Below are 13,815 nucleotides of genomic sequence, written 5' to 3'. Positions count from 1 at the left end.
CTAGTCACCTGATGGCTCGACAAGAGATGAAACCAGGTCAAAAAAAACAACAAAAAAAAAAAATTCAAGGAACAGGAAGAATCCTTTTGCCCTGGAAGTGAAAACTTGCAAAATGAAGTAAGTGTTACCGCATAACACATGCCTGGTGCTCTAGCAAGTGTGTAGCTTCCAGCCACGCTGACCTGCCGGAGCATGGACCTCCAGCATCATGTCAACTCCTATTGAGCATTACATATACTAAGATCATAAAAAGAAGTGAATCTCCTCCAATTGAAATGCTCGCCAATGTCATCACGGGTAAGGGAAAATATTACACTCCGCTCACTTGTTTTCGTAAGCTTTGAAGACTTAGAAAAATAAATAATTCTGGTGAGCAGCAAAGAGTTTCTCACCAGTTGTGGCCCAGAGAAAAAGCTCTGCAAATGCACCTCAAAGTTATCCCCTCATGACTGCACCTATCTGCCTCGTGTGATGCTCTTTGGCAGATGAGCAATTACGGAACTGCAACTCCTGGAGGTAACGACCCCCGGGCAGCATTTTGCCCTGGCTACAGACACAAGGGCCTCATCGCAGCCAGCAGGAGACAGCAGTGGGGGCAAACCTCACGAGGTCCTCTGCTACGTTGGTGTGTCGGCTGACACGGGGCGAGGGGCGCGAACCATTTCAACGTGGCTATGATGGCTGCAAAGCAGTTGGGTTGATGTTGTCTCACCCTGTGATTAAAGGAAGACGACTCCTTCTCAAAAGAAAAAAAAAAAAAACAATAATTGTACTTGTCTAGGCTTCATGCAGAGATTAAAAATTCCTACAGCGTGTAGCCTGCTTGCTCCTACCTGTCTTTATAGCTGTGATCGTTGAGTTATGGCTGCACAGCCACGCAACGTGCATCAAAAATGCCAAGTATCACATGCTCATGGGCTTGGCTGTGTGCTTTATGCTTTTGGAAGCCAAGCCAGGGAAGACTCAGAGCATGCCAAGTTCAAAGTAAACAGCAGAGAGACCAGCGAGGCCACCTCCTGCTGCTGGGAACTGCCCTGCTATTTCTTCCTGTTTGTCCCCATTCTTCACGGTCTGCTCCTTACAGGATGAAGACTTCCTTATACAACAGCCACCGTAGGGTTTATCTCCAGACATGGGGACAGAGCACGAAACAGCAAGGCATCAGCATGTCTTCTGCACAAAGGCTTGGTACCAGGGAGGGAGAAAACATCCCCAACCTCGAGCAGCCACACCAAAACCCCCCAAATTACTGTCCTGCCTTTTATAATTTCATCAGTACGATGAGAAACTACAGGCCATCTTCAAGACTTGAACCTTTGGTTCCAGGCATCAAGTCTTGACCGTTTCTGTTCAAGCCATAAGCTCCGTCGGTAACAGAGCGATAGTCTCTGTGCTAAGTGTCCTGGGGAGTACAATACAGACCCAACACACATGTAACGCTATCTCAAAAATAATTAACTACTCTTCAAACTCATTACAGAAGACTCTTTTCATGTAATCTATTATACAATACAAAGGGGAAATGTATCACCTTTTGCCAGAACCTCAAATGAAAAGCTGGGAAAAAAAAAAAAATTAACCTTCTCTCTCTCTCAAAAGCAGAATCCAAGACTGGGATCATTTTCGCACCGTTTCTACCTTCAGCAGGACATCAAACCTCCCTGACTGTATTCTGCACATAACCAAGCGGCAGAGCAATTAAACCAGCTCCCATTGTCCAACTTAGCATTAAAGTCTGCTTGGGAAAGGCTCCATACAAGATGTACGGCCTTGGGAAAAGGTATGAGGACGTACATTTATTCACAAAGGGGTTTTCTTGGTTTTAGTATTTCCTTGCATCTATTCCAATCTGTAGCTTCTTTCAGGTTCTTTATTTGCACTTCAAGAGCAACATAAAAACATAACAGAACACAGCATAAATCCAAACACAAAAAACACAACCTTTTTTTTTTCCCCAGGTTTGCCAAAGGCCAGGCTCGGGAGTATTACTATTCAACAAGCAAAAGAAATAAATTACAACTGTGAGGTTAAAAATTGCACAATTTCATGTTCGAGTGTTAGTTCTGGATGCAGAGAACATCTATTCAGATTCCCTATAAGCAAGTCAGCAGTTGTTTCTTTTGTGTGAGGTCCCATTTTTACTTGACTATACAAATCCTCTTAATTTTAGCAGCTCGTCTGGAAGTCTCATCTTGCCTCTTCCCTTGAAATTCATCTTCTCTCACTTCCTAACGTGGGATATGAAAAAAAAAGTCACTGGAAACAATATCCCCCAAACATCCCCTCGGCACTTTTGAAAGTCCTATCCGCACCGCGGATAAACCCTAGGATATTCTCCAAACACATCAAAGCTCCAAGACGTACCAGGCTCCCTTTTAACCGAGAGCAACATCGAGTCCAAAGGCATCAGAGACAATGTCATTCCAGCTCCACACCCAGAAGAGCCACCAGTGGTACCTGGGGACAAGGAAGGAGCAGCAGGACAAGCCCTGGAGTTAAAAGCCGGGCTGGCTATCTGCCCTTCCAGGTGGCCCACAACCATTTACATGACAAGGGTTATTTTTAACTTGCAGACACCTCCTTCACTCCAGTGGCTCCTGGGCACCTTGCCATACTAATGGAAGATGCTTCAAATGCTTCCCAGTCTTGGGGAGGAGGGCTATTACTGAGTAGAGGTGCACTGCAGATTAATTACAGAGCCTCCACGTTAACCCTGCGCCTCCCAAATACCTGCGAGCAAACAATACCAGATAAACCTGGGTGCTTCAACACTGTCATATCTAAACAGGATTATTTTTCATGATTGAACTACGTTTAATAGAACCAAGCTCAAGAACTGCTCAAAATTTAAACCGAGGTTTTAAAATTATTTTTAAGAACTGTTGGGCGCCATTCAGAAGGGCAAATCGTATTACTTTCCTTGAGACAAATCAAACATCGCACCGCGGAGATGCTGAGCAGGGCACTTCACAAACCCGCAAAGCACGTCCCCCGAAAGCACGCTCTGCCTCGCTGCCCAGCTCACCCCTACCCGTCCCCCCGCACGGGCCCGCCTCAACAAAGAACATGAAGAACCTCCCGTAGCCTTTCTACCCCACCATTTTCTCGCTACGTGCAAAACTGAGTTTGCAACACGGCGGTCTGGTCAAGTCGTGTTCCATCCCGTGGCAGTTTAACCTCCTTTGGAGCCGTCCCGGTCAGCGCAGGCTGCTCGGGCATGTCCAGCCACAGCGTCCAACTCCCATCCCCACCGAGAAACAGCCACCAACCCCCTGGGAGAAAGCCTGAGGTGGTAACTACCAGGTCACAAAACTCCTTTCAAAACAGCAGCTCATGAAAAACTAGGAGGAAAAAAAAATAAATAAATTAAAATACAGCCAAAATATGATTTTTCTCCTCCCCAACCAACTTCTCATCCTCCTTTTTCCCCCCTTTCAGTCCCCATCACGTCGCCCTTCCCAGTAAACCCTCCCAAATGCAAGCCCGTCTCCTCGGTACAAAGGAATTTTGCCCTCCTCTCAAGTTCTTGTGGCTTTGCTACCGTCAGGCAGAGCTTTGCGAGGCTGCTCGGCATCGGTTAATGTCCCAAACCCGTGAGCCAGCTCTTCTGCGGGGGAGGAAAAGCAATAATTACACACAACTTGCAACGGCATGTGAGGAGGAGAAGGAAAGTAGGTCAGATCTCACAACTCCTCGGCTTCGCTGAGGTTCACCAAATGCTTTCACTTAACAGTCATTTTAAAAACACAATTAAAATAATAATGGCATGGCGAGCGGAGGAAGCGGCAGGGTAGACCTGAGCTAGCGCTTGGTTTGCCTTTCTGTCCCTCTCTTTGATACGGATTATGTCATTTGTGTGGTGACAAGCAGCAAAATGACCCGAACCAGCAGAAAGTGAAGCCCGCGAGACACATCTCGACACCAGGTGCTGACTACTCTCATACTTAGAAGTAGGTCCAGGAAAACCAAATCCCTAAAAAAAGGGGTTATTCTTTAAAAAAAAAAAAAAAAAAAAAAAAAAAAAAACAGCAAAACCCCAGCAGTGATAATTAAGAGATGGGAAAGTATAACCTGGAGATGTACATAATTGGTATATGAATTACAAGCTGGTTTTAAAAGCTTAAAAATAAAAAAAAAAAACCTCTACATAAATAACTACCCCCCCTTACAGAATATCTCATTTTGCAGCTGTCCCTGTTGAGAGGCGCAGTCCCCGAGCAGTAAATGCCGACGCACTTTCGCTGACGTCTCCACTCCGACTGAAACCCGAAGGGCCAAACTTCCAGAACATCTCGGCGCTCCCAGCGCACGTTTCGTAATTATAACAGGAGCTGTTGGCGGCCGCACTCTCGCAAATCTGGTCTTTATTTAAGATTTGCCTCTACTCAAAGTTGCTTCAACTTCTCCTTCCATCAGTTTAGTCCCCAGCACTATACAAGACGGCATCTCTGATTTTGGGGGCACGCTGTGCCAAATCCCACCCCCAAAAAATGCTACAGAAACACAGTGAGAACCTAAATTCAAAGGTCTGAATTTCAAATCAGTTCCCAAATTGCTGTAAGGATAATTTTACCCCAGCAGGCTCCACGCCAGACCAGGTTTCCCCATCATTGGGCATTCTTAAGGTTCAGCTGGACAGGGTGCTGGGTCATCTTGTCTAGACCGTGCTTTTGCCAAGAAAGGTTGGACCAGGTGATCCTTGAGGTCTGTTCCAACCTGGTACTCTAGGAGAAGTACCGTCCGGTTTCCCACAGCCACCACAAACGCAAACCGGTGTGTCCCGACCGACTCTGCAGAAGATGCTCCCACCTGCGATGGAGGAGCAGAGGGTGCCCAGCCTGCGACCGGGTACCAAACCCTCGGTCACACTGCTGCAAAACTCCCGACTCTTCATCGTTTCAGCCGTGTTTTGGGTTCCCGATGTCTTTCCAGCATGTATTTTGCACTTGTTTATCTACACTGAAATACATTTTCTCTTCCAGTTAAACCAGGTGCACTATTACAAATCAACAAGATGTAACTTGCCTCAGTGGGTGATGGTTCTTTTAGAAACACGGATTTACACTGCTAAGGAGTGCTGCTTTGATGAAAGTCTCCGCTTTCACTCTAACGCTTCAACCTTGAGGTCTCACAAACGTTTAACGCTCCAAAGTCTGACCCTTTTTATAAGGAATTTTTCTCTATTAATGATAGAAAAAGGGACAGTTCAGTATTTTTCTCGCACTCCCATCTGTTCCTAAACGCAATACTCATTCTAAGAAAACACTGATCTTTGACTGTATTTGTACAAAGGCAAGTGATCATTTCTAATGAAGCTGGGAAACTGGATATAGAAATACGCTCATTAAGAGCTATACTATGGTTGTTATTAAAACACCACAATAGTCCATCGTCTCATGCGTACACAACCTTGCATAACTGGAGCTGTCAGCATTTTCATTGTAAATTCTGCTCCCAAAGGTTTGTGACTCGCCTGTAAAAAAAGCGACTACAGCCCGAAATCTCTTGCAAGTTCTCTGCCAAGGAAGAACTATTTTAAGATTAGAAAATTATGCATCCATTGGAGTTGGTGGCTGGTTTGGGGTTTTATCTATACAAGTGGTTTGAAAAAAAAAATAAAAATAATAATTAAAAAAAAAATCAACTCAGCCTCTTTGAAAATTCCTCTGGCTCAAAAACAAAACACTAAAGGGCTCAAATTCCTAAAAGCTGCTTTTTTTTTTTTTTTTCCTTCAAAAAGCTGCAGTTGTAAAATATGGCAGATAAGCCTGAAACGTGCAATTATTTGTGCTACTTTGCAAAAACAGTTGCCGCCCCGACACATTACCAACTCCCAGCGCCTCATCAACACCGACTGTAAATAACAACCCTACCCATGCCCAATTAGTCTGCAGCTCAAGACCCTGCCTCTGCCTAAGGACTGAGGATTTTAAACGCAGAATGGACACATTAGGACTGATTTAATCTGGCTGCTTGTACAATTCCCCAGAATCTCAGCTAGCAATTCCTGGACTGGGCCAAATAACTTACTGAACCAGATCCCTCAAAGGGCATCCAGCCCTCACCCGAAGCTGTGGGGATGTCACATTCCTCCATAATGGGCTGTGATAATTGCCCTTCCTTCAAAAAAAAAAAAAAAAAAACAAAAGCCCAACACTCTGATTTAACTAATCAGTTTGAATTGTTAATCGTAATTTGCAGATATCAAAGCCACTGCTCTTACGGGAAAAAAAAAAAAAAGGTAATAAGGGAACTCTGGGTGAACTTTTTGCTTTAATTTTCCCTACCAAATTGGAAGCAGCATCCTGGTGCTCCTCCACCGCCTCTGCCCGGGGAGGATGACCACCTTGCAGCATCCCACCAGCCCTGCAGCAGGGTGGCACCTGGAGAAGACCTGTGGAGGCACCTCAGGGTGGGAAAGGGGACATCCCACCACCGCAGCATCCCTCCTCCGCATGCTGCAGCCCTGCCCGCTCCCCGGGAGCGTGGGAAGCGCCTCGCAAGACCCGATCTAGGCAGGTCACGGTGGCTAAGGAAGAATGTCCAAGTGGACTGTGCTAACCGCCGTGACCACAGGTGATGTTAACCTTTAAGCACTGCCAATATGTTTTTACCAAAAGGAAGGTATTGCTCTGGGTACTGCCCCAAATCGGTTTATATTTGTACGTTGTTGGGTGCCAACAAATAGCTGTGACTGAGTTAAAACCCAAATGACCACTCGTTACTCAGGTCAGAGCCCACCAGAAGCACACATCACCCTTTAAAGAAGGTCTGCCCCCTTCATTGCCGCTCCGAGGAACCTCCCAAACGCATATTTAAGGCCACTTTGAACTACTGTGTTTTTCAGAGGGCACGGAATCAGGCTGTCCCCTGTGGAAAGCTTAAATTAGCCCTTTGAAATTTGACCTAAATTAACAGAACTGAAACACACCGCTACTGCACCAGGCGAGGGCTCGGAGTGGGTGCTCCAAGGACAGCGTCAAGGCACCGCACGTGGGGAAGGGACTAAATTAGCTACCCAGAACGATAACACGCAGCTTGGGCAAGGGGAGGTCAAGGGAGAGCTTGCTATTTATCAAATATATGTCTAAACTAATTATTCAGTTCACAAAGTACCCCTTCAACCTATGCGTGCGGTCAGAGCCCTTTTGAAACGTTGGCCATCATCAAAGGCCTTCGCAGCCCGCGTGGACAGAAAGAGAATGGCTCCTTTGTACGCGCTGGGGTAGACCTCAGTAATTCTAAATACCTAAAAGCAGAAAGCCTTTATACTCCCTAGGATAAAAAAACACAGACATAAACACTTGACCGAAGATATAATTCGATAGTTGACAGTCCCCAAATGAACTCCTACAGGTCCTGTTTCTGCTCACACAGCTCAACAAGCTTTTGCCACCACTGCTCGAGGACAAAACCACTACAACCAGTAACCACCGCACGCAGGATCCAGCCCTTTGGGACCACCCGCGGTATCAATATGGACGTTATAATTCACAATGGCTCAAGATCCCATTGTCGCTGTAAATAATTGCACACGTACGAGAGTAACATCTCCTGGTCGCAGGTGAGATTCAGAGCTCAACGACTCCAGCGTTCCCTAAAGGTGCCGAGCCAAGCGTGCGACCAAAGAGATCAGATCGGCCGCGGATAACCCAAAGCGAAGTACCCTGACGCACGTCAACGTCTTGCACGTATCCTGCACGTCCCCACGTGGTTGATTACCCTATTAGATAAATTCTGCTTAAGTATTACCTACCCAGCAGAACGGTAACACACAGCTTGGGCAAGGGAAGGTCAAGGGAGAGCTTGCTATTTATCAAACGTATATACATAAATACATAATATATGTACTTAAGTACATACTTAACCACATACTCTGAAGAAAACAGTTGCAAATCTCCCTAAAGTTCTGTTTAGCTAAGAGACCAGAGTATATTCTCTATTGCAAAGGAACACAAAAGCCACAATCTCAATTCCTGTTAACGTCACATACAGCTTTTTGAATATTCTGAGTCACCAAGACAATAAATAGCAACAATAAAGGCCCCTATCAAAAAAAAAAAAAAAAAAAAGACAAAATTTAGAGCATGTCCATGGAGGAAGACTCAGGAACAGATCAACACGTGTCACCAAAGGTCGTGGCCCTGTCGACCTTCTCAGCTGGGATGAAATGTCATAGCTCTGATGATTGCACAGTCAGCAGCCCTACCCGAAATCTACATTATTAGAGCACCTGACCCCCCCAAATTAGCTGTTGAGATTTTTTTGAAGGTTTTGTTTTTGGTTTTGCCTTGCAGAGTTTGTGGGCGGCAGTGATGGAACCAGAGAAGGTGATTGTGTAAAAACTTGAGTTGTTTTGGTTTATTTTTTTGGGGTTTTTTTTGTTGTTTTTGTTTGTTTGTTTTTTAAGGGGTTTAACAAAGTACATAAAGGAGGTTTTATTTCCCAAATCTCAGATATAAATCCCACACAATTCCCTGTATTCTGCAGCACAAAAGCTCTTATTATACCATTAACTTAAAAGCGTGGTGGTTTGGTTTTTGGTGGGGATTTTTTTTTTTTCATTCTCATTTCTGGTAATCATTCAGGTTCTCACGTCTAAAATTGTTTCATGTCAGTAACATTCCTGCCCAGGGAAGAAGTTTTAAAACCTTTTTAACAATTTACTCTTTGATAAAACCCAGATTCCACCCCCTGGATATTCACTGCGGAAGAAACATATTTTTTAAACTGTGCTTTTTAAAATAAAAGCTATTCTTTCTCTGAAAAGCTGAAAAACTATCAGGCAGCATTCAAAAAATATTAGTCTTCTCCCTGTAAAATATTCCACCCATCATGCAATCACATTCTTTCTGATTTAACCCTAAAACTAGGGGACCTCACTACAAACAGCTAATCTGAAACCAGAATTATTCATGATTTGGTCATTCCTCTGAAAAGCCAAAAAGGCAGCAGATGTGCAATTAACAACTCATACAGTAAGCGGTGATGAGAGTTGGGCTTTATTTTTTTAATGCTCGAGTTACCTTCAAAAGAAAAAAAAAAAAACACACACAAAAATCTTTGCTATGAACAACGTCTATGGCTGACAGATGACAATATTGGTATAGTTCGTTAATTTTTTTCAGGAATGCTCGCTAGGGAGGAGGGCTCGTCGTCTCTAAATAGTGCATCCCCTGCCATCAATAAAAACGTACTTGGAACGGATTCTAACAATGTGTTAGCTGGTGACGTCTATTTTTAGAGGCAGTGGATAGAAACAAGTAAGTTCTGCATGAAAACATATTAAACAAAACCAAAGCTGTATCCGGGGACACGAGTAGTAGAATCTGCAAAGGCCAAATTCTCTCCAGCGAGCTCGCAGGATCAGAGATGCTCTACGGACTATCATGTTGGTCTGACAGTTGAGGTATCAGACATTTAATCGCTCCTCCAAAGGGCAGATGAAACCTTAGGAAGGAAGCCTGGCTTTACCCCACGGTGCTCAGGGAGCAGGAAAGAGCCTACACAATACAGCAAAATCAGTCTTCAATACAATCAGCTGACGACAATACAAAAAAGCAGCCCCTCCTCCTGGAGAAGAAAACCACTTTGCAAAGCTTGAGGAACGGCTAGACCTGGAAGAACGTACCGACAGGTGCAGGCTCAAAATCGGGGATTTTTAATCAAAACGCCTCTTCCAACGTGAAGGGGTCAATTAGCCTTTGCTTTCACAGTAGCACACTGCAATCCTTGCTATTCAGATCTCAACACCTACACTTCCAAAACTTGCAACGCGGACACCGTGCCGACTGTTCTTGGGTACTAACAGCAATAGGGAAACTTATTCCCACTATAAACACCAACAAAGCTGCGACACCGTTTTTGCAGAGCGCCCGGCAAAATTAAACGTTCAGGCCAGACGACTGAAAACTATTGGCATTTCTTTTTCTCTGAACTTCTGAGGTTAAGACCATGGCGGAGACCGGCAGCCACACCGTTCCTCGAGACAGCAACACGTAACACGTACGTGAGCGCAACAGCCCGGCTTCCTTAAAGACCCATTGCTGAACACTTTCAGCCGCCCTCTTTGATTATACAACGTGATGACAGTCCCAAGCGAAATCACCGACACCGCTCGCTTGCACAAGATTAAACAAACGCATGCTTGCATGAACACAGCCCCTGTGCGAGCAGGAAAAGTCAAAAAACATAACTCTTGAGGGCTAATCTGTTCCTTGCCTTAGATTTACCAAACCACGTAAAGACGTTGACTGCTATTTCAGAGGTTCAGGCATTTAAAGTGAGCTTATTTTGTGGAATTAAGGATTCCAGAGTGATTTACCTTCAGGTTCCAGCGTGGCGTCTTCAACAACTAAATTAAACGAAGGTCGAGCCAGGGAAAGTCCAGCCATGGTGACCACCACCAGGCACATAAGGCAACCCGAATCCCAGCCGACCATCTTTTTAGAGTAAATTCCTGGTCCGTTTCCATATCTCCATGTGGACTTTAATCCCATCTGAACACCTCTAGAGAAGCATGGAGAGAAAGCAGTGCCTTCGGCCGGGGTAAGACCTCCTCCCGTGGAACGGCGGCGGCTGCTGCGGGGAGGAGAGAGATTTAACGCTGTCAGCAAAAACATCTTAAAACACGAACCAAAAAAAAAAAAAAAAAAAAAAAAAAAACAGAAAACCCACCCCACAAAACTTCAGAAAGCCCCGAACAGAGCTGAGGTGAGAGGGGGAGGAGGAGGAGGATGGGAAAAATAGTTTTCCAGCTTCAAGAATATGTGAAAAGTGAGTGACTTTTCATTTTCTGTTAGCAGTTTCCATCATCACCTGAGGCGTAACCAAGTCCTCCTTGTTTTCACAAAATCACTTCTCAGCACATATTTAGAGAGCTATTTTACTGACAGAAAAATATACAGTTTAAAAAAAAAAAAAACGAGGCGCACACATGTGCAGGCACATAACCCATAATGCTACAAAATTACCACAATTATACAAATTATATTCTTGTTATTGTTTGAAGGTTTATGTAAGTTTGCCTTGTTTTTCATTCCTTCACCTAAGCAGTTCTGCAGCCAGCTGAATTTGCAAGAATTTTCCACCAAAAGGAAAAAAAAAAAAAAAGAAAACCCCAACAGTTGGAAAATACTCTCTAGACTTTTGGATAATCTGTAAAACTTTATTTCACCTCAGGACTTCCAGCCCCCCCGTGGATGTACCTTCTTCTGACTCAGTTCAGTGTCCTTTTAAAGCCCGAGTGTCCCATAGGGGTGAAAGGCTCCAGTCTTCGCAGGGATACTGGTTAGCTACGCTGCGTTAGGGGCAATTAAAACCTGTATACAGCGTGGTACTGATTGCGATTTCACAGGAGACCTCCCCGGCACCGTTGTCCATTCATACACGCGAACCACACGTTTCTCTTCTCTCTCTCTAAACGATGCTTATTGATATATATTTTTCAGATGGAGATGGGGACGTCGACGTCTATTTTACTCACAGTGAAACTAATTTAAATGGATGGAGTTAACTGGTAATCCAGCCATGGGCTGATGGAAGAGAGAAGCAAAGCGGCACCAAAGTAACTGGCACTCCCTTCAGGGGACCCTGTTGCCACCACACGCAGATGCCAGGTGAGGGTCAGAAGAGCATCCTCACAGGGTGATTTAACAGCTCAGCCAGAAAATTACAGCTGATTTTCCGCTTCAAAAATAAAAGATGGTAAACCTCAGCAAATGGATGAAAGAAGCAACTGCAGCAGTTGTTCTAATCTGGCCAATGATTCACCTTCTATGTGATGAAACCCAACTGAAGCTTAGAGAGCACTTGTCTTGAAGGGAAAAATAACATAAACCCCTTTTTTCCCCTCCTGCCCTCACCCTTAAAAGAAAAAAAAAAAAAGTCAGGGAATGTAGAGATAAAGGCAAACTTTTCAAAACCCCCTGTCATTTGGCTGCGGTACCTCAGCATACAGTACACAGAAACACAAATATTCTCCCTTTATAAAGCCAACCATTAAAAAACTTACTCGGATTTTATTAGCCTTTCGCTACCTGCACATACAAACCCCGTTCGCAGTGCTAAGGACAGAAGTGCTGTTGAGGCATCTTTTACCTCGGGTACTATACACAGTAACTTCTGAAGTCAGTAGAAACTGATTTTAGATGACGTAAAGAAGGCACTTGGGGAAAATAATTAATACACGGTATTTTGGGCGCATCCCCAATACTTTAGGGCGAGCTTTTCCAACCTCAGCTGCCATCAGCTCAAAGCTCTGTCCTTCTTTCCGAGATGTCGGCATAGCGTGAGCATCCCAGACCACGAACTAGCAACTAAGTGAAAACAGTGAAAACACCCCCAAAAAACATTTGTGAAGAGCTCAGCGAGCACTTCTCTAAATCAGCGCGGAGCAGGTGTAGACCTGAAGAGGGAGAGCTGTGTCTCTGGGACCAGTGTGCACTTGGTGGAGGACCAGAGCGAGCCCTCCTGGGCTCCACCAGCCCGGTCAGCCACCAGAGTCGCCGTCTGACAGCCATGGCTCTGTAGCTCAGTTTATCCAGCTGTAAAGCCGGTAGAAACTCTAATTAACAGTCTGGATGTAAGGCTAATTGAATTTCCATAAATCACCCTGTAAAGCCGGATTAAAGGCTGTGTATGTAAATGCGAAGTCTAATCAGAAATTTGCAAAAAGAAAACATACTCGAATGCCAGCATATATTCCAGATTCTCTTTTACCAGCATTAATTCCACTCACATTTCAGCTGTTTCAGATTTTTAGGCTAAACTAAACGCCACTGAAAGCACGTTTGTGGTTCCTACCCTCGTCTGACGTGCCCGAGCGCCACACCAGGCTACCTGACCACGCACATCTTCTCACCTGACGATTTTTGCCGGCTCCTGCACCTGACCATCCGCCGGCAGAAAGCCCGGACTCCGCATCCACAGGGCAGCAGAGAATTCAAACCCGTGGCTTGCCAAGGTGCAGCAACGCAAAAAAAAAAAAAAAAAAAAAAAAAAAAATCAAAGCTCTGGACCCATCCGCGGAGCCAAACCACTTTTTACCACCACGACAGCGCCCAGGGTTCAAGGATTGCCCTTTCCCAAAAGCAGCGGAGCCCAAGGAAGATGAAACGAAACCAAATTCTTTTCATAGTTGAATCGCCACAGTTGCTGGGGGACGAGTCTCTGGAAAGACCTCCTGCGCCGGATAATTATGTACCTCTATCTCAATGTTTGGAACACAGCCCCAGCATGCTTTTTGGCCTCCACAATTCTGGCTTCCTGACTACAATACCATAATCCCTCCTGGAGTCTCAGACTCTGTGAAAGCCACACGTAGTGTTTATTTTTCCCCTTGAAAGGGAACTCTGTCTCTCTTCTCAGCCTACACTTCGGGGAGGAGTTGTCAGCCCCCAATGATTGATGGCTCTCCTTGCCACTCGCTCATCAAGTCAATTTTCACTCGTCACATACCTGGCCCAAATTTCTTTGCCAAACTGACAAGCATGGGAAAGCAGATGGTTTGGGAGCCCAACCAAGTTCCTCCAAGCTGTACTTCAGCTTAAACACACTCGCACACACAAACAAGTAGTACTTGTTCAGCAGTGGCATTAATTAAATTCAACGCTCAGTGTTCTTTTATATCTACTTCCATTGTTGTTTATAAGATGTTTATCACTCCCCAGGGAGGGCACAATTTGTAGAGTATGTTAACCAAATCAATACATTGCTCATTGTACGGCCCTTCAGCATCTCTCTCTATCAGGCAGGGAAATAGCAAAATCTGAATGAAATACGGAGCTTCCCTGCCACAAGGAAATCTCAAGCATC

At 44.9% G+C, this 13,815-nt stretch overlaps 1 protein-coding gene across 3 annotated transcripts in view; it reads right to left on the bottom strand.

Moving 5' to 3' along the window:
* FGFR2 (fibroblast growth factor receptor 2) overlaps window positions 1–10,514 on the bottom strand; it is a gene marked incomplete at its 5' end in the record, with an annotated part of 82,139 nt that extends 71,625 nt beyond the window's left edge. For 2 of the 3 annotated variants that reach the window (XM_082486500.1, XM_082486501.1), the window contains one exon: window positions 10,325–10,514. In XM_082486500.1, coding sequence (XP_082342626.1) covers window positions 10,325–10,499 — 175 coding nt within the window. The remainder of the gene's footprint in view (window positions 1–10,324) is intronic. The other variant, XM_082486502.1, reaches the window with a different exon arrangement.
* Window positions 10,515–13,815: the final 3,301 nt, after the last annotated feature.

The sequence above is a fragment of the Vanellus vanellus genome (assembly GCF_965231255.1).
Source record: "Vanellus vanellus genome assembly, chromosome: 7".
In the NCBI taxonomy this organism is placed as follows: domain Eukaryota; kingdom Metazoa; phylum Chordata; class Aves; order Charadriiformes; family Charadriidae; genus Vanellus; species Vanellus vanellus.
Note: the sequence above shows the minus strand (reverse complement) of the source record. Positions and strands in the feature narration are given on the sequence as shown.